Raw genomic sequence first — 20,690 nt, 5'->3', positions numbered from 1 at the left:
CATGAAAATAAACAAGAACAAAACAAAAGTAATGAAATGTAGTAGAAAAAACAAAGATGGACCACTGAATGTGAAAATAGGAGGAGAAAAGATTATGGAGGTAGAAGAATTTTGTTATTTGGGAAGTAAAATTACTAAAGATGGACGAAGCAGGAGCGATATAAAATGCCGAATAGCACAAGCTAAACGAGCCTTCAGTAAGAAATATAATTTGTTTACATCAAAAATTAATTTAAATGTCAGGAAAAGATTTTTGAAAGTGTATGTTTGGAGTGTCGCTTTATATGGAAGTGAAACTACAATCGGAGTATCTGAGAAGAAAAGATTAGAAGCTTTTGAAATGTGGTGCTATAGGAGAATGTTAAAAATCAGATGGGTGGATAAAGTGACAAATGAAGAGGTATTGCGGCAAATAGATGAAGAAAGTAGCATTTGGAAAAATATAGTTAAAAGAAGAGACAGACTTATAGGCCACATACTAAGGCATCCTGGAATAGTCGCTTTAATATTGGATGGACAGGTAGAAGGGAAGAATTGTGTAGGCAGGCCACGTTTGGATTATGTAAAACAAATTGTTGGGGATGTAGGGGGTATACTGAAATGAAACGACTAGCACTAGATAGGGAATCTTGGAGAGCTGCATCAAACCAGTCAAATGACTGATGACAAAAAAAAAATAAGCATTTAATTGTACTTAGTAATGACGTGTTGGAGATTTGCGCGAATAAAAACACTTTTCAGATTAAAAGATTAGGTTTCTAAAAACCTACCTTTCATTTCACAAGAAGGTTAAGTTATTGACAAAATTTAGTTGGGATTTCTGAAATTATCACTTCGTTTGCCAATTCTTGAACGTGTCATTATAGTTTCTTTTTAATGAATGAACGTGTCTGTATTCGTGTCGTACTATGTGAATTGCTGACAGGTAAAAAGTTGTTTGTGAATTGTAAAAATTGCTTGCAAAGGAAACAGCGTTCATAGTAAACCAATGCCAACAGACTATTTGTGACAGGTATGCGATTCTTTCTATTAAATTCTCGTAGTATTAATTTTTATAAACCTGCTGTCAAATCTGTTGGAGCACTCTCAGAGCACTTTTATTCTACGTTATCATTCATACATGTGATGTAACGAAGTTCTAAAATCAATAAGAAAGCCATTTATATTTCTTCTAACGAACGCGAAAAGTTACATTTTCTTTTTGATGTAATGAATTTATCCAATTTGGCCTAGTTAGACATGTTTGCAAGCACAGCTCAACTTCGGTTAAACAGTGAATAATGAAATATTTGTTGCCATATGCGTTTTTTTTTTCTGAAACCCTCGAAAAAATATTCCATTCAGTAAAATATATATTGTATTATTTAAATAAAGGAAAAACTCAATTTAAAGTACTTTTTGTTATAAATAATGCACTAAGTTTAAAATTCAAGAGTATTTACATTTTTACTTTAAAATATCTTTTACATGGTAATAATCCTCAGATAAACTTGTTCACAAACTGTTTGTTTATTGATCTTTACTTCTCTCACAAATTCTTATAGTCCAGTGTGGCAAGATATAAATTTGCTGAGATATTTTAATTTTCCATTGATTATCCTAGTTTCCTCTAATTTAGATTATTGATGAGTTTAACTTATTCTTATTTTTCATTGTACAGGCACTAATTATACATATTTTTGTTTAGCCAAACTAATGCATTAACTGATAATTGCATTAACAGTTATGCAATATTGGATTATTATAGTTTCAGATATATTACACAGAGAGTTTCTTTAGCTTAACTTGTCATAGATAGCAAAGCAAATATATGTTAACATTCATATAATGTATACTTAAAGTTACTTTACATTTGAAAATTTAAAGAATAAACCAATTTAATGATATAAGAATTGTTTGATATATGGGAAAAATGCAAAAATTCACTCCTGTGTGTATTGTAATAATTACCTTTGACATTTATAATTTCAGAATCATCTTATTATGGAACTTTATATGAAATTAGTTATATGCTATTACATTTTTTCCATCAGACAAATATGGAGTTATACTTAAAAGATTTTGTAAAATATTTAAATAACAGCATAAGGTTAATTAAACAGATATAGATTAGGTTATTCCATTTAATTTTACTGTCACTTGTCACATAATTTAATCCCATTACAGCATATTCTTAAACACTATAAATCAATATAGTATTGGCAAGGTTATGCAGTTGTTATTCGGTTAATAAAATTATTTAATTACCAACTTTAATGATTTTATGAACAGAGTAGCAGAAAAATATAAAAGAAAGCATGTTTTCATCTTACCTCATTCAAAGCAGTTGGATGTAGTCTGGTGAACCATTTTTTTTGAAAGATAAATTAAAAATATTAATACCTTCACTGGTGCAGCCAATATTGTTTGCATTAAAACATACCTGCATTGTCTTTTGTATTAAATAGTTTGTTGGTATCAAATTTATGATTATTTTAATGGTAGTTCTCATTGTATGACTGCAGTGGATATTTGCTTAAATATATCCCTTATATAGTTGGTCTTGAACAATCGTAAAAAATTCCTACCTGTAAATCAGTGTTCTTACATCATACAAAATTTCACCAGTAGATTTTCATTTTTAGTTGATGAAATTCATCTACTGGTGTGGAATTCCAGGAAGTGTTTTTTAATTTTGTCTGAAATCTACCTCTTTGTGGAGTAAACTGTTTCGAATAAGATAGTTTTGTTTATTGTCTTTCAATAAAAATGCATTTGTTTGCTTCATTTTGCCACTGATATGTATTTGTTACTGACCAAAATGTAGATATCTAGCAATTGTGTAGTGTGTCTCAGCTGACTGCACTTGACAGGACAGCGTATGAATGATTTTTTCCATAAATTTGGTTTTCTCCTTTCTTGACAACTACAAAATCCATATCAGATTTTTGGGTTTCTGTCATTTTGGACTCAAAACCAGAAACTTAATAAATTTAAATAAGTAATTGCTTTTAGTAGTCATGTTATTTACATGCTGCAATATTGTTTGAATAAGCAACACCATTCAGAAGCTTGAAACTTATATGTGTATTCATTATCTTTCTGTTTTTTATACAGTCTGACATTAGTAGTAGTGTAATTTATATTGTTACATACTTATATATTGTAATTTTAAAATAAATTCAGTTAAAAATACATAAAAAATAAATAAATTCATAATATTTTATTAATAAAATTAATAAAAAAGTTAATTTCTTGTTAAAAATAAATTCAGTGTTTGAAATACAGCTCTTGTTATAAAGAGACTACAAATTAACCAACCAGTCAATAAAAATCTGAGCTTAATTAGACAATCTTTATTGTAGAGAACTACTTATTTTTTGTGTTTTGCAGTTTATCAGGTACATAAATGCTATTTTTGTAATATATAATGGCAAGTCATATTTATAATTATTCAGTGTAAAAGTTTTCCTTTTAAATGAATAAAAAGTATTTTTTTATATATAACTACTATATAAGCAGTGAAAAGCCATTGGTTTGCCTTATGTTTTGATGAGTAATAAGGTACAAAGTTCATGTCAAGCACACTATATGATCCATGGTGTGCATAATGAGTAGTATCTAATTTGTAATGCATAGTTGATGTGAAATTTTATAAATATATTTGTTATGTTTTCTGGTATTAATAGTCTGAAGTTACTAGTTCAGATTGTAACTAAACTAAATTTAACCTACAGTTTAGTTTAATTCAGCGTTCTGTTAGTTACAAATTTTACAACCTGCTGTTTTATTATTTATTCAACTCATATATTTCATATGGTGTTAATTGCCTGTAATTAGCTTGTCTAAGTTATATAAGAGAAACTTCAATTTAACTTTTTTTTTAAATAAATTTTTAAATCATGCAATTATGAAGGACAGTTATTTTTATTATGTATTTTTTTGACACTTTTTGTATTTTGTATGAACCTGTGATAAAGATTAAGTGAAAACTTAGTTCTCTAATACTTTTCTGATTATAAAATATTAATTTATATCTACATTGCTTTTCATGTGCAAATTATAGAAGAAAGCTAATATGTAGTATATTAAAAAATAATATTACTATACCTCCTAACTACTACATACTTGGCAATATTTTCTCACAGAAGCAGTAAATATGTTGAACAAAAAATAAGTTTTAAGATCAGATAAATTAAAAATAAAATCTTGACTAATTGTTTTTTATACATGGAATCCTTGGTCAAAATAAATATAATTTTTTTCTACAAATTTGTTAAAAACTTTTGTTCTAGATTTTTTAATGGAAACTGTTTTGCCAAAAAAATGTTGCACAACCCCATTTGAAAGATTAAAAAAGATATTGCTTCCAGTAAGATATTTTTGCAAATTCTAGATTCTTTAAATTTATTGTTAATTTTTTTATTAAATGTAACACAGCAATTAAAATAAAGGTCTTCTCACGCATAAATATTTTCTGTTAAAGATAGAATAATTAGTTCTAATGTTATTGGACGATAAGAAAATACTCAAATGTAAATTAACAGAATCTTTCCTTCAGTTTTATTTGATATACAAGTGCATGAAAGGAGTATAATATTGTGAGCAGTAAGTAGTAAACCAAAGTTTGACGTAAATTTTAATAAATATCTGTTTTGATACACATGAGGTGCTTTAGACATTTAGGTGAGGGCTTGGGGAATTAGGAGGTGGGAGGGTTTGGACCATTTTTATACAATTTAGTTTTTTCTTTCTCCTGAAGTAGAGCACTGAAAAAGAACTTATTTGATTATTGCAATGTTTTGGTATTTGTTAATTGAAGTCAGGCTGTTCAAACGAGCCTAAATCCTTTTGATACAATTTAGTTTTTATTGGCCTAGTAATTACGATATATTTGTCATAGAATGATTTTAATATCTCAATATTTAAATTTTTACATTACATTAATTGAGGATGTTTTACAGTAATTGAAGAATCTTTGCTATCACCAATCTTATACTTCGTCTCATGAAACAAATATAAATGTGATTTCAGCATGTATAAGTAATATGTTAGTGATAGTAGTTTTATTTCATTACTCCCATGCAAATGATTATTGCTTATGCATATAATAATGTACTGTCTATCACTTGTAAGCTATCACTTGTCTGACGCTGTGACATACTGATGATAAGCTATTAAAAATTTTGTTCAGTCTTTGTTTGATGTTTAATAATGGTAAAATTATTTGAAATGTTTCTCAGAATTATTCAATTCAGTGAAAGAAAGTATTTCAGTCTATGTTATCATGGTATGATACAATTTTGCACTTCATTTTTATAACTTCTATTCACTGTTATTCTCATTAATTTTAATTTATCCTCTGTTTTTGTTGGAATCAGGTTTTAATAATGAGTGATTCTGTCTGAAACATAAACCGGGAAGATACTTAAGTAGCTCCAAAAAAAAAAAATCAGCAACGTATATGTAACCTGAAAGCAAGATAACCCTGAAACTACAGTTAGAGACATTGCTTGGAAAGCAAATTGTGCAACAGTCGTTAGTGAAAGTACAATTCTCAATACGAGGGTTGTTTTATTTCCATGTCCGATCGGTCACGAAATTAAAACCACAGTGAAAATCAAAAATGTTTTATTTGTAACCAGTACTTACGTAGTTATGCTATTTCTCTACGTAGTCGCCACTCCAATTTAGACATTTGTCGTAGCGTGGTACCAACTTTTCAATACCCTCATCATAGAACGGAGCCGCCTGTGTTTTCAGCCATGTTTCTACGCTGGTCTGCAGCTCGATGTCTGTGCCAAAATATTGTCCTCCTAGCCAGCGTTTCATGTGAGCAAAGAGGTAAAAATCGGATGGAGCCAAGTCCGGGCTGTATGGTGGGTGAACAAACACTTCCCAACGAAAACGCTACTGGAGCTTCTTTGTTACAGCTGCAGTGTGCGGCCGAGCATTGTCATGGAGAAAGACAGTGCTTGATGACAACATTCCTCTCCGCTTATTCTGAATTGCCCTTCGTAGACGTTGAAAAGTCACGCAGTATGAGGCTGCAGTGATGGTCGTGCCACGTTCCATGAATTCCACCAAGAGAACTCCATTCCGGTCCCAGAACACAGTAGCCATACACTTTCTGTTGGAGAAGGTTCGCTTGAATTTCTTTGGTTTACTGGGAGAAAGAGAATGCATCCACTGTTTGGATTGTTCTTTTGTTTCATCAGTTTCGAAATGGACCCATGTCTCGTCCCCTGTGACAATTTGTTCAAAAAATCTTCGTCATTGTGGTAGCGCTGGAGAAACGTTAGGGAGGCGTCCATTTTCATTGTTTGGTGATGGTAAGACAGCATCTTGGGAACCCATCTCGCACACAGTTTGCGGTACTGAAGTCTGTCATTCACAATGGTGTACAGAGCTGACCTTGAAATTTCAGGAAACAAATCGCTCAGTGCAGTAATTGTGAACCGACGATTTTCTCGAATTGCCTCATCCACACGTTGAACGAGATCATCGGTTGACACTCGCTTCTTTCCCTGATCGCCTGCATCATGAACATGTGTACGCCCTGCTTTAAAGTTCCTGCACCATTGTCGCACTTTGCTGCCACTCATTGAAGTCTCACCGTACACGTTACTTATTCGTCGATGAATTTCAGCTGCATTACACCCCTCAGCCTGAAGAAATGAATTACCGCATACACTTCACATTTGGCGGGAGATGCTATTGTTGTATACATGTTTAGGTGTTAGCTGCGTGTTCAGAACTAAACGAAGTGATGCGGCGTGATTGAAGGCCGTACTAGAGACGCTGTGCAACACACATGCGCAAAGGTTCATCCGATTTTTTCGCGGGTTTTTATTTCGCGACCTATCGGACCTTGAAAAAAAAATAACCTTCGTATAATAAAGAAACACAAAATCGATGGTAATGCCCGAACAAGAGATAAATATGGAAAATCACAACTGCAAAAAAAATAACATTGCTCTTGAATTAAAGAGTATGCGAGTGATAATTTTATATATAGTATAATTTTTTTTTCAATTTATTTAAACACGTGTGTGTAATATATATATATATATATATATATATATATATATATGTATCCTGTGACACTTCCAGTAACGTAAGGATTCCACTGCGGGGTCATACATCTAAATTGGTTCAGCTGTTGAGCTGCCGCGGTGGAACAAATATACATATGTACACCCTAATTACATTACATTCCATTTTGGGGAGTTGTGTAAAAAAAAAAAAAAAAAAACTCGAAAGTGAATGAAAGCGATTGAAAAGTTGGACAATTTTACTAAAACCCCTATCATAAAAAGTTCATTGGCTTTATTTCAATAATGAGCTTCCTAACTTGAACAACATATTAAATGTGAATACTGATTCTGAACTGGGAAATGTTTCTAGAAGTACATTACATCGTGTTTTAAAATCAATGAATTTTTTTTACATATACACAAAAAATAATTTTTTATTGATTAAACGTGAACATATTTCATGGTTTAGGGAATATTTAAGAGAAATTAAGTGATTTTGTAAACAGGGTAAGATAATTTATTCTGGATGAAATTTAGAGTAATGCAAGGCTTGTACAGAAAACATGGTTGGATAAACAAATAAAGAGCACAAAAGATGCTTTGATGAAAGGTTTGCCAACTGGGGTAAAAATCCCGGCTTGCAAAGATAAATGATTAATAGTAATGCATGTAGGAATGAAAAATTGGATTTTAAAACATTGATTTATGGGTATTCCAGATTTACCTAGAGTATCATAATGAAATGATTGGTGACAATTTTATGCAATAGTTTAAAAAAATTAAACAGAAGGATCTGTCATATTAATGGATAATGCGCTCTATTCTATTGGCTGAAAACTGACAGAATTCCAAATGCTTTTACCTGAAAATCAGAAATTTCTGAATGACTAAATTACGTAAACTTAAGACATGTTAAAAGTAGAACTTTTGGAAATAGTAAAATAAGTTAAACAAAAATATATTCATTATCATGGAGATGAAAAATCAAACATTTCTGTTGTGTTGTGTCTTCTTTCATACCATTGCAATTTTAACATGATAAAATTGATATGGGCAGAATCAAAGGTGACGTTGGGGTCATTAACTCATTAAGTTAATGGGGGTGGGTAAATCATTAAGTTAAGTAATATAAAAAATCTGTTGATAAAAAATGTTAATATTGTACATGGAAGTGGTTGGAAAAATTGCATTTAACATGTAATTAAAGAAGAAAAAAGTGAGCATGGGAAGCATGAAGGCAGTTTACGTGAAAATATTATTGAAGATATAGTGATAAATTTGGGAAACTATGACAATAGTTAAGCTTATTAGCTATCGGGTATTTAAGAAATATATTAAAGTAACAAATATTTTTTCTGTTTTACTTGAAATTTTAATGTAGCAGTAACTTACTTTCTTAAAATTTTTATTTTAAGGCAACTTATCATTTTATCACAATTTTCTAATTTTTTTGTTACAAGTACTTTTACTTCATTTTTATGTTACAAGTAAAGAGAAGTGATTTTTCTCAGATAGTTTGCATTAAATTAAATTAAATTAGAATCGTACTGTTATGTTTTGGTTTGCTGCACGCTTTCATGAGACAAATTCCCTAAATTTAGTAACTAAAGATCCCTAAGTTTAGTAACTATGTTAATTCATTTTCTTGTAAGTAGACTTCTTTATTTACTTTATTATTAAAAAGAACTTTTAAAGGAGGTACAATTTAGAAGTAAAGTAATGAAATTGCCTCACCTATTTAATTTAATTATGTTGCTTATGACATTCAGGAAGAATTAGGTCTTTGAAATGGATTTTTCAAATTGGTTTTTTTAGTTCTTATAGGCTACATCTTACGGCATCCTGGAATAGTTGCTTTGACATTGGAGAGACAGGTAGAAGGAAAAAATTGTTCAGGCAACATTTGGAATATGGAAAATGAATTGTTAGGGATGTAGGACGTAGGAGGTATACCAAAATGAAATGACTAGCGCTAGATAGGGAAGCTTGGAGAGCTTCATCAAACCAGTCAAATGACTGAAGACAAAAAAGTTCTGAGGTTTTACAGGCTTACGATTTTGTAAATTAATTGAAGGTTTACTTTTAAAATAAAATCAATGAGGAATCTTAGTTATATATTTTTTTAAATTTAGTATGATTACATTCTGTACCTTTAGTAAAATTATTTCTTCCAAATGTTAAAAATTTAATTTGTGCCGGCCAACATTTATTAAAGTAAGAATATTTATAGTAATAGTGCTGCTTGCTTTTATGAAGTATATAAAAGAGAATTATGATTGTTGAAAATATTAAAGCAATAATAAAATGTGATAAATACTCTCAGAAAATTTTCTTTGAAAATTTTTTAATGCAATATTTTTTTCTAGTATGGGCCTCGACGATGAACAAATTTCCCCAACATCCTCTAGTGACCATGGGTCACCAGGGAAATCTGTTGAAAGTAAGTTGCATTCTGAAAGTAGTGATCTTGAGGAAGAAGAAAAGAAAAATAGATCTGTTCCATCTGGTAAGTTGCTTTTTCTTTTCTTTTTTTTAAATATGAGTTATTTTAACTTTATTACAGAAATTGAGCAATTTTTCTCTGATTTAAAATATGTTACAATTTTATCAAATGACTGTTATAGAAAGTATAACTTTGTTTTACTATAAATACATTTACTATTACTATTATCTTAGTTATAAAAAAAATGATCTGTTGTCTAACATTGTTTAGTGTTTTATTTTAAATATGAAAAATAGTTAAATATTTATTCTTTTTTAGAGTGAAGTGCTGATACTCATTGCTTGCTAATTTGTACACTGTTTGTGGCTACAGTTATTTTTTTTAATTAGAATCTGAGTTTTGCCATAATTTATAAGGTTTATTTCTTAAGATCCTGAATGGCAAAGCAAATGGAATGCTACCATCAACAATAGACTGTCCATTTAAGAACACTGTGTCACTGTGGAGCTCATCATGCAGGAATAATAACCATCAAGAGGAAATTATTATTTGCCATTTGCAAATAGAGCACACTAAACTTACTTACAGACACTCATGAATCAGACCGATGTACTCGTCTGTGTTAGCTGCAACTGCCAACTAATGATACACACATCCTTGTGAACTGTATCTGTTATGCGGCATTGTGTCGGAAGTTTAAACTAGAGGCTAACATTTGAAATATCTTGGACAGCAATGTATTGATGTTATCTAATTTCTTATGCTTTCTTAAGGTTGTACATCTGGATTCAAAAATTTCATTATTCATATTTTTTTCGTTTATTTATGCCGTTTGGCGTAAGCCAGATATTAATTTTATTCTTTTAAGTTACAGTTTTGTGTATATTTCATTATGGTTTTATTTCAGTTTTTGCATACATCATAGGCTTTTTCCATCTATGCTGTTTTTATATTATGTTGTATAGATTATATATGTAGTTTATGTTTTGTATATATTTAGATTTTAAGTTAATCTATAATAATTTTTAATATTTATTTTACTATATTAATATCATGTTCAGTTGTTGATGACACTTTATGTGCCCAGAAAAAAAAAGATTAAGTTTCTGAGCATCCAGTCACTGTTTATCTTATTTTGGATTTGAATTACTTCATAAACACTAATTTTCAAATCATAAATTTATGAGGTAGTAAACCAAGTATGTGTGATATTTAAATTTTCATGCCCAAAACTAGTTAAATTTTCTCTGAATTAGTGATTGTTAAATTCCATTTGTAAAATATATTTAATTAAATTTGAAATGATAACGAGAAAGAAAGAGGGTATTCTTTGGATCTCTTTAAGTAAGAGGTTTTATTTAGAACCTCATAAAAATCCTGGATCTTCTCCTGACATTCAGACTATTTATTGGTAGTAAAAACACTTCATACAAACGCATCATAATTTTATGATTTATCTTAGAAAAAATATAGCTCACTGAATAATTTAAGAAGTATTTATTGTGGTTTATATTTTCATAAAATTGTTGAAAGTCACTTTGTGTTACAAGAAAATCAATTCTTCATATCAGTGTTTCAGATTTCTGTATTCAGTTTTTTATTTAGTAATGAACCAGGCTTCCGGTTTTTAAAAGATTCTTTATCTGAGATGCTGTTTTTTTGTGATCTAGTGGAAGTTTTAATTTTTTTTTAAGGAACATTCTTTTCCTGTAAATAATGATCACCACATACCATATAATCGAGTTTAATTTGTTATGTTGAATTCCTTCTATGGAGGACATTGATGTAACAGGAAAATGTGAATTCTCTGTTCATATTTAGAAGGTACTATATGAATTCTTTGTTTTTTGATTGGAAGTAAATCTTGTGCAACATGAACAGATTTAAAAAAAATTTCAAATATTTTATACAAAGTTAGTATATAATAGACATTAAATTAATAATATTCAAAGAACTTGTTAGTCATAAATTCAAACAATACCAAGACCTAAACATTTTTTTTTGCTGCTTGTTAATGTAGGAGTTATATAACATATAAACATACCAGATAGCCGGGCTCCGTGGCATGAGTGGTAGCGTCTCGTCCTTTCATCTGGAGAGGTTCTGGGTTCGAATCCCAGTCAGGCATGGCATTTTCACACTCTAAAAAATTGTCATTCATCTCACCCTCTGAAGCAATACCTAATGGTGGTCCTTAAGGTTAAAAAAAAAAAAAAAAAAAAAAAAAAAAAAAATACAAGATAGCCTGAACATTATTTTACATCTGCAGTTAGTAATCTGAACTCACAGTAATGGAAAATATGTATTTAAAAATACAATATAATGCAGAACAGAAATTCTATATAAACTGACACTTTTTAATTCTCTGAATATATAATGTACATTAAAAAAGACCTATGAGCTAGCAATTGGTAATGGAGATGGTTATATAAATAAATAGAATATTTTCACGTTAAAAGATTAAATAGGCTCTTTAATTTGTTATTTTGATTTTCTGAACCCCTTAATTGTCATGTGTAGGACAATAGGGCTGATAAAACAGAGAAAATGTTAATTCATGATTGTTGTATATAAGTTTTAATACATTTTTAAAAATTCAGATGTTCTTGATGTTGGAAAAACTTAACACTTTCACTGCAGGTATATTTGATAAACATGATCTCCCATTAAATTAGTTTCTTTGCATGCATAATTTGCATACACTAATGGTTAAAATTAAAAAAAAAAAAGCAATGTGACAGACAAGTACTTGAACCAGACTATTTGCTATATTATAAAAGCAAGACAAAATTTAATGTATGTTGTTTACCACCAGAGTTTATTAGATAAATATCTGATCAAATGATTACATATCGATTTGATAAAAGTCAAATGATTTTCTAGTATTGTCCAATATTCAGCTTCATAAGGTGCTACAGCACCTTATGAGTTGCCCAGATTACTATTCAGTAATTTTTATAAAAATGATGTTATAGTGTAACTTTTTAATTTTTTCGTTGAAAATATAGAATATAAAAGTCTACCATTAGAAATTCGAAAATTTAACTTGTTAAAGCCTCAATCTTCCTCTGTGTTTCTTCCATTAATGTGGAATTGTTATTTTCATCATAAGTAACAGATTCTGTCTCATTTAAATTTTAATGTTATATGTCACCATCTTGTCTTTAACTTTAATGGAAAAGTAAGGAATTCTGCAGTGACACAAAAAGATGATAGTGTTTTTAAATTATTGGTAGACTTTAGACACCAGTAAATTACATCAAAAAGATTATACGGCCAATTACATCAAAAAGATTATTTTATTAAGTTTTTTGTTATATGTTCCAGTCCCAGATATTATATTCTAAATTAATTATTTTAATAGTGATGTGAAGCAGGTTTTTTGTTTTATCAGCAGACCTGCTGTTGCCAGTTTTTTAAATGTAGTGCACATTTTTAGTAGTTTTAATCATTTAATTTTTATATTTTTACATAATATTACATTTTTCAGATTTTTTCTTCAACAGTGTTTTAAATTTTCAATAAAACTTAAGTTCAGTTGGTTAATCAAAAAAGAAATGCTCTCTGTAAGAAAAACTTTCTCTTAGCTGTATTATAATGTTTAAATTACACTGCTGGAACCTGCATCATAATAGTTGAGGGTTGTGAGTTATGGTAGATGGTCATAGTTGGAAAAGGCCGTACAAAGGTGATAGTAGGTTGTGTAAATACACTGATGAAAATGTCTGCTGAGGGATTTGCATCAATGGCATCCTAACAGAGACCAAACTGATGACTGTGTTCTGTTATAAAATTTAGAGGATCTAAAAGACAATCTGCAGTAAAAAGCCCATCTTGGCTATGAATGGAGGGGGTAGCGTAGCGACCAGGATCTTCACAAGTTGGGTGTCTTTTCCTACGGGGGTCTGGATGTATCATAATGAGGGTCATTATGAAACAGATTTTCATTATGGTACAGTTGTTCAACCAATCAAAACCCTACTCTTTTTAGCCCCTTACCAATCAGAAGCTAGTGTTGTTTAATGTATCAGCTGATTTTTTCTTTGATTTTAATCAGATTTAGTAGTTAGCAAGTAGAGGTTAATTTGAAAATACACCAATAAGTAATAATTTTCTATTTTATACTGTTTATCCTTTTGTTAATTATGTTGGATTCTGAGGAAGAAATATCTTTTAACACTGATTAATATTAAAGAAAAGGCAGAAATTATAACTAATAACCTATTGCCACATAAATGTATTGAAAAGTTAAAAAAAAAATATTTTGTAAACAATATATTCTATCATTGATTTAAATCAATAATCCCAATATTTTCTCAGCCATAAAAAAGATAAATATACGATGCATTTTTCTATAATGGCTATTAATGTACTCTTGCAAATTTTATGACACGAGCCTTGGTGAGTATTGTATCTTACTTTGCAAGAGTGCATTAGTGGCTATCATTATAGGCTCGTTGCGTAATGTAATATAATTACTGCTACTGTTTCAAGTTCTTCATTTCAATTAGATGCAGAAATTATCTAGTACCAGAACTGATTTTTGGTAGATTTCTATCTTTTAATTAACTTGAACTTGGAGAAAAAATATTCAGATAAACATTTTTTGAAAAATCTTACCATTCATACATTTTTTTGAAGAAATATTTTACTGACATCAGTTTTAAATCTGTTTTTTTTTATTTCCTTTCTAGACTTGCCAGTGACAAACAGATATTTTATAAAATCTATTGGTGTTAGAACCTCTTATGTGGTAATTCATTCTTTTTTACGTTAATATCTGGAGCATAACTTCAGAAATGAAAGTCAATCATATTTTTAGATAATACTTTCCAGTGTAATGTAATTTTGTCTTATCACAGCTATATGCTTGTTCACAAGTTGATCTATTAATTACATTATTATATTTTTTAAACTTAGTAAATCAGCTTGCCACTTTTTGCATTTAATTTTTGCCTTTGTTGCAGTAAAAACTATATGAACATTTCTTCAAGTTGAATATGAACTAATATTGGCAATCTTTTTTCTTTTGTTAACATCTTCACCAGCATCTTCCAGTTTGACTGTATAATCTTTTTGATGTAATTTACTGGTGTCTAAAGTCCACCAATAATTTAAAAGCACTCATCTTTTTGTGTCCCTGCAGAATTCCTTACTTTTCCATTAATGTTAAAGATTTTTAATTAACATGTTTACAGATTTTGTGCTTTATGTCACTGAAAGTTGTAAAAAATGTATTTTCAAAAATTACAACGATAAAATTAGTCTACTCTGTAATTAAAACATTCATTGAGGGTTTATTAAACCCTCTGATGGTGTAGTATAAATGCCTTTAAAACCAGATGTAATTTTATTAAACTAAATTAATCCCAGTGATGTCATTTTTTTATAAAGTGTGATTTTTGGGGTTGGTGTTACATTATCATAGATAAAATTTTATAGGTGTATCAATAAGAACTGGTATTTTAAAATATGTGCCATTTTCAAACTATAAAATTCCAAGCTGCCATATCTGTGATTTGTTTCTTAGTGATACTTAGAGGTTATTAGAAATGCCACGATACGGTTAGAGCATTGTTTATTAATTGTAAAAACCCATTACAAAAATGGCTAGTGTTGGTGGAAACAATGAGAAAATTACAGTAGACACCATGCCCTATCTCGGTCAACCATTTACAGAGTTGATTCAAATATTGGAGCATGTGTATTCCCTTAAAGATGATACATTGGGTGTTTGTCATTGTTTTAGTTGGTCCGCCCAAAACATTGTTCAGTGAGTGAGTATAATAATTAATCCTAAAACATCAATATGCCCACCAAGCATAACAATTAAACATTTTGTGGGCACAGTACAACAAAGTTTGTACAAAAGATTTTCTTTCTCCTTTATACATATTAAATTCAGTTGATGCAAGATCTGTCCTAGAGACCATTGACAACAAAGAGACTTCATCAGTTGAGTGTTAGAACATAAGGAATTGGATGATGAACACATAGAACTAAATATTTAAAAAGTGTGAGGTAAAATTAATAGCACTAATAATTTTAAGGTAAAATATAACATATGTTTAACTGTTATGCTATTAAATTCATGATTTTAAACTATATATTTTGTATTATTTGGAAAACTCTTAGTTACTACCTTTTTATTGTTACCTGTAGTTAATAAACAAGGGTTTGTTATGTTGCAGATTTAGATAATCTGTTAACCATATAATTGTAGTAATATATAGATTTAATAGCATTCTTTCTTTCTTTTTGTAATTTTTCTTGTTAACATTTGTATCCTGCAGATAAAGAAATATCAATTGAACAGTTTGATAAGAATTTACCAGACACAGTCCAGCTTCTAACCACACCAGATGGAGCAAAGGTGTATCTTGTGGGTACAGCTCATTTCAGTTTGGAGAGTCAAGATGATGTCTCAAAAGTTAGTTTATTTGTTACTTAAATTATATGGTTTCTAAATTACTTATTGCAGTTAAATTATCTTTTATTTCCTACTTTACCTGAAACGAAGGATACCACTGTGTTCAAATGTGAAAGAATATTCATAATTAATAAAAAGTTAGGTTTTCAGTACTACATTTAAATAATTGATTTTTTTTTAAAGTGATAGAAAGACTTACTTATTTGTTAGGTTAAAAATTGATGAATTTTATCTTGCATACAAGGATCCGCCAGGAAGGATGAGAGTTGTCTGAAAAGTTTTGAGCCTCACCATGAAGATAGGAGCACTTGTTAACAAAAGTTAGGGAATGCATTTGCGCATGCATTGAAAGGTACTTATTAAAATTTCTGCCATTTTGGATGCTCAGTTGTTGTTTGATAATCATTTGAGTAAGTCATTGTGAATGTTTTTGTGAAAATGGAAAAAATCAAATATCATGCTGTGATTAAATACTTACATTTGAAAGGCAATACATCTACGCAAATTGAAACTGAGTTAGATCCTGTTTACGGGGACTCTGTCCCCATCATTTGCCACCGTGAAAAGATGGGCAGCTGAATTTTTAAACATGGTTGTACCAGCTTGGTTGATGATGAGTGTTCAGGATGGCCAAAAACTGCAACCACCACTGATATCATCGAAAAAGTTCACCAAATAGTATAAATAACTGACAAATTAAGGTGAGAGAGATAGCAGAAGCTGTGGGTGTATTGAAAGAACGTATTTGTCATATATTAACTGAAGAATTGGATATGCATAAGCTATCTGCAAATTGGGTGCTGCGTTTGCACACTTTGGGCCAAAAACGCATTTGAATGAACGTTTCCAAGGCCCTTCTGGAGCAGCTCAAGCAAAATGAGTCAGATTTTTTGTGTCGATTCATAACTGTAGATGAAACTTTGATCCACCACTACACTCCTGAGTTGAAACAACAGTCAAAACAGTGGACTGCAAAGGATGAACTTGCTCTGAAAAAGGCGAAGACAGTTCCATTAGTCAGGAAGGTGATTGCGACTATTTTTGGGATAGTAACTGAATTTTGTTTATCAGTTATGTTCAAAAAGGTAAAACAATAATGGAACAGTATTACGCTTCATTACTTGACAAGCTAAAAGCAGAAATTGCAAAAAAATGACCACATTTGAAGAAGAAGAAACTGCTTTTCCATGAGGACAATGCACCTGCTCACACTACATTGGTCACCGTTGCTAAAATTCATGAATTGCACTTTGAATTGGTTGACCACTCACCATATTCACCAGATTTGGCCCCAAGAGACTTTTTCTTGTTTCCTAACCTTAAAGTATCGCTTGGAAGAAAGAGATTTTTATCAGACGATGAGGTTATCTTATATGTAAACACCTATTTTGTGAAGACACCAGTTATTATTTGGAAGGGTTAAAGAGGTTAGAGCATCGCTGGAAAAAGTTTAAAAGGGGCCTTTGTTAAAAATAAAACTACATTTAACTGAAAAAGTACGTCTTTATATATTAGTTTCAAAACTTTTCAGACAACTCTTGTAAGGTCATTCAATCGCAAAAAAAAAAGAATGAAGGCATGAATAGAATTAAGATTATTACTGCTTAATTCTGTTCTATGTGGTTGTAAGTCATATCTAATTCTTTTTATGTAATCATTAAGGATTTAGGTGTTTATTGTGATATACATTATTTCATTATTAATTTGCACTGCCATTTGTTCTACCCATTATTTATTATTGTCTTTAGCATCTCTTACCACATGTTTCATGCCTAAAAAAAATGCTTCGATTAACTTTCATTGTCAATAGCAGAGCTTTTTTATTTATGCTAAAAAAATTAAATTCTAAAATAAACACTTCATTTTCAGCTGGTGTAGCACATTTGTTTTACTTTATTACAACTTAGGTACTTTCTAATTTGATATCCTGTTGAATAGTAGAAAGGGTTTTTATGTACACTCCAATATGACCCTCTCCATTAAATCCAGTAATTGTTTTGCCTTTCCCATTCAATATCATATTATAATAACTCATAATCAAATATATTTATATAATTACATTAACTATATCTGTATGCAGTTGTACATTACTACCACTTAACACTATATTCTTGAATTTTTTTTTCTTTTGATTAACAGATAATTTTTTTTCATACATTTGAATTAATTTGGAAAAATTTTAAATATATGTTTTTATTCTACTGGTCATTTTTCAGTTATTATTATTTTTTAGTTGGGTTTCTTATATTTTTTCAGAAAGTAGTTTTATTTCTATCATTTAAGATAAATTTGGTTAATATATACGTTAGGAATTGTTAAGTATATATTTTTTATTTTTCCAGCTGTACTGTAAATACTGTAGTATTTACAGAGAAAAATTATTTCTGTTAATTGAAAAATTAAGCAGCTGAATGTTTCTTTGTTATTATTTTTTTCATCTCTGAATCCAAAAATATTTAATTCTTGGTTATAAATTGTTATATGTACATATGGATGTGTTTTATCATGCATTTTTGTTTTATACCGTGGTAAAAATTTAATTTACAATTGTGAAATTTGGTTTGGTTGCTTGTGTGCTAGGAGAATTGGTAACATTAATTTTATTTTAAATTGCTTGGGAGATGGTGAAATGTTTAGAGGCGTGATAACTAAAGAGATGGGTATTTTACTCATGCAGACCTTTTTAGCTTATTAAGTTTTAACTGTTGGAAGTAGTGCCTTTGAAAATATTTAAAAACATTTTTAAAAAAAATATGATCTGGACACCACATTATTTCCTTGTTCGCCTATTAAATTACATATATACATTTTAAAAGTGCATAAAATGTTATTTCATTAATAACTTATGAATTTTTTTTTGTTATCAAATTATTATTATAATTTTTTTTTACACTCAGGTTAATAATTAATTATTAATAAATCAATATATTTAAATTAAAAAAAAAAAAAAAGGAAATGAGTCGAATTCAAACCGATGTGCCTTCCCCTTGTAAGATAAAAAAATGTTTCATTATTTAAACTTTTATTTGGCTATAACTCTGGAACCAATGAAAATAAGTACCACTTATGATATATTGTTGAAAAGCTCTGAATGAGGGCTTATTACTGCAGTTAAGAAAAAGTTGGGCTTTTTTGGGCAAGTCAGTTGCAGTCAAAAGGGGAGGTACACAACTAGATGTTACACCAATCCAAAATGTCAACATCCTGCAGCTAATCATTTTTGAGTTATGTGAGATAGATATGTACATACGTCTTGCCAAAACTAGTCAAAATGCACTCAGGGATAGTGAAAATGGATATTTCCGTTGAAATCTGAAATTTTTCGCGATCATAGTACTTCCTTTACTTGGTACAAGGAAGTAAAAGCCATCTTCATCTCTAATTTTATCACTGTTTATAACTTTTGGTAGTTTCATCCTAGTGTATTTTTTTTCTTTATGAGTTATCAAGAAAAATATGAATCCTTTTCACATGAATAGCAGATAATATTCCTCTATTAATAAAATGTTTCAAACTTTTCACTGTTTCTACCTATAAAATTGAATGGTTTTAATTTTTTCTAGATAAGGATTTATCTAGATGCAATTAGTTTTTATTATTTATTAAATAAATAAGTTCTAAGTATATAATAAGTTCTGAATTTTTCTTTAAAAGTTTTTTAAAACTTTAAAAAAATTACTTTTCTAAAAATGTAATTCTTTCAATCAAGATATTGCTTAGGCAAGCAAATTCAAATTGCTCTTGTAAAAATACATTGAATTATACCATTACATGTATTGGTTTTTATGAATATGTAATAATTATGAATAAGTAACACAAGAAGTATTAGGCATAATAAGAATAGCATACATAATAAAGGAACTGAATCTACAGTTTGCTATAGTTAGGTTCCTATCAAATTGAATGACCCACTGCATCTGTACACAATCACAGTGGTTGTAATATTTTTTTCAGCTGTTGCTTTGATATCTGGTTTCAGAGTTTACAGTGATGCAATGTAAATTCTTTTTTCAGTTTGCTGCTTTATTTTATAGTTTATAATGGAAATTCTTCCAATTTTGCCAAAGTAATGTTTTATTGTGTTTAGCCCTCCTTCTTGTTTTTGTTATAATTATCACTATAATTATTAATTTTAAGAATTTTTGTTTTGTTTATATAGGTCTTTTTAACATTTTTTCCATTAACATTTTTTTGTCTGTGAAATAATTATATAAAATAATTAGTGACTGAAGAGAAGATGACTTATTATTTTCTGTTTAGAAACATAAGTAAACATTATTTTCTGTTTAAATACAGTATATTATAAAAAACAAATTTTAATGTGTTGCTAGCTATAAGTTTAATTTGAAGAAATTGTGATTTGAAAAAAAAATACAGTTTGAAGGAGAAAATAGAAGTGTAGAATATACAGGTATTTCAACATCAGGATTTATCAAAAAGGTATTTGACAGTTTAAACGTATTATTTTCATAAGTGGACCAAAGTCTAAAGAAATTAATAAGATATTCTTATTAAAAAAGACTGTTTGTTTTTGGGTATGAAAATAAAAATTTTGTACATGAATTAAAAGTGTAGTGAGAATTTAAAAATGTTAATCCAAAAGTTACTAATGGCTGATTGAATAGTGTTTGGTTAAAACTATAAGAGGGGTATAGAAGTGAAGAAGTTTTTATTGTATAGAAACTATGCAAAAACAGTTATGTTTGGCACCATTTTTCTTTTGTGGATAGGTATCAACAGTTTATGTGTAAATTGAAGAATCATATAGGATTTACAAGTTTTTTTTTTGTGGCTGAGTAGA

General features: G+C 29.4%; 1 protein-coding gene across 6 annotated transcripts in view; it reads left to right on the top strand.

Annotated features, from left to right (window-relative positions):
- Positions 1-841: 841 nt before the first annotated feature.
- The window catches only part of LOC142320296 (traB domain-containing protein), a 58,150-nt gene continuing 38,301 nt past the window's right edge, over positions 842-20,690 (top strand). For 3 of the 6 annotated variants that reach the window (XR_012755339.1, XR_012755340.1, XM_075358018.1), the window contains exons 1-3: positions 843-1,012; positions 9,383-9,522; positions 15,753-15,889. Coding sequence is in view for 3 of the 6 variants with exons in the window: in XM_075358018.1 (XP_075214133.1) it covers positions 9,384-9,522; positions 15,753-15,889 (276 nt within the window). In the remaining 3 variants the exon portion in view is untranslated. Of the gene's footprint in view, positions 1,013-9,382; positions 9,523-15,752; positions 15,890-20,690 lie in introns of all 6 variants that reach the window. The other 3 variants (XM_075358006.1, XR_012755348.1, XM_075358025.1) reach the window with 3 other exon arrangements.

This window comes from Lycorma delicatula, chromosome 1 (assembly GCF_047948215.1).
Source record: "Lycorma delicatula isolate Av1 chromosome 1, ASM4794821v1, whole genome shotgun sequence".
NCBI classification, from domain to species: Eukaryota; Metazoa; Arthropoda; class Insecta; order Hemiptera; family Fulgoridae; genus Lycorma; species Lycorma delicatula.
This window is presented reverse-complemented; position numbering and strand designations above follow the sequence as displayed.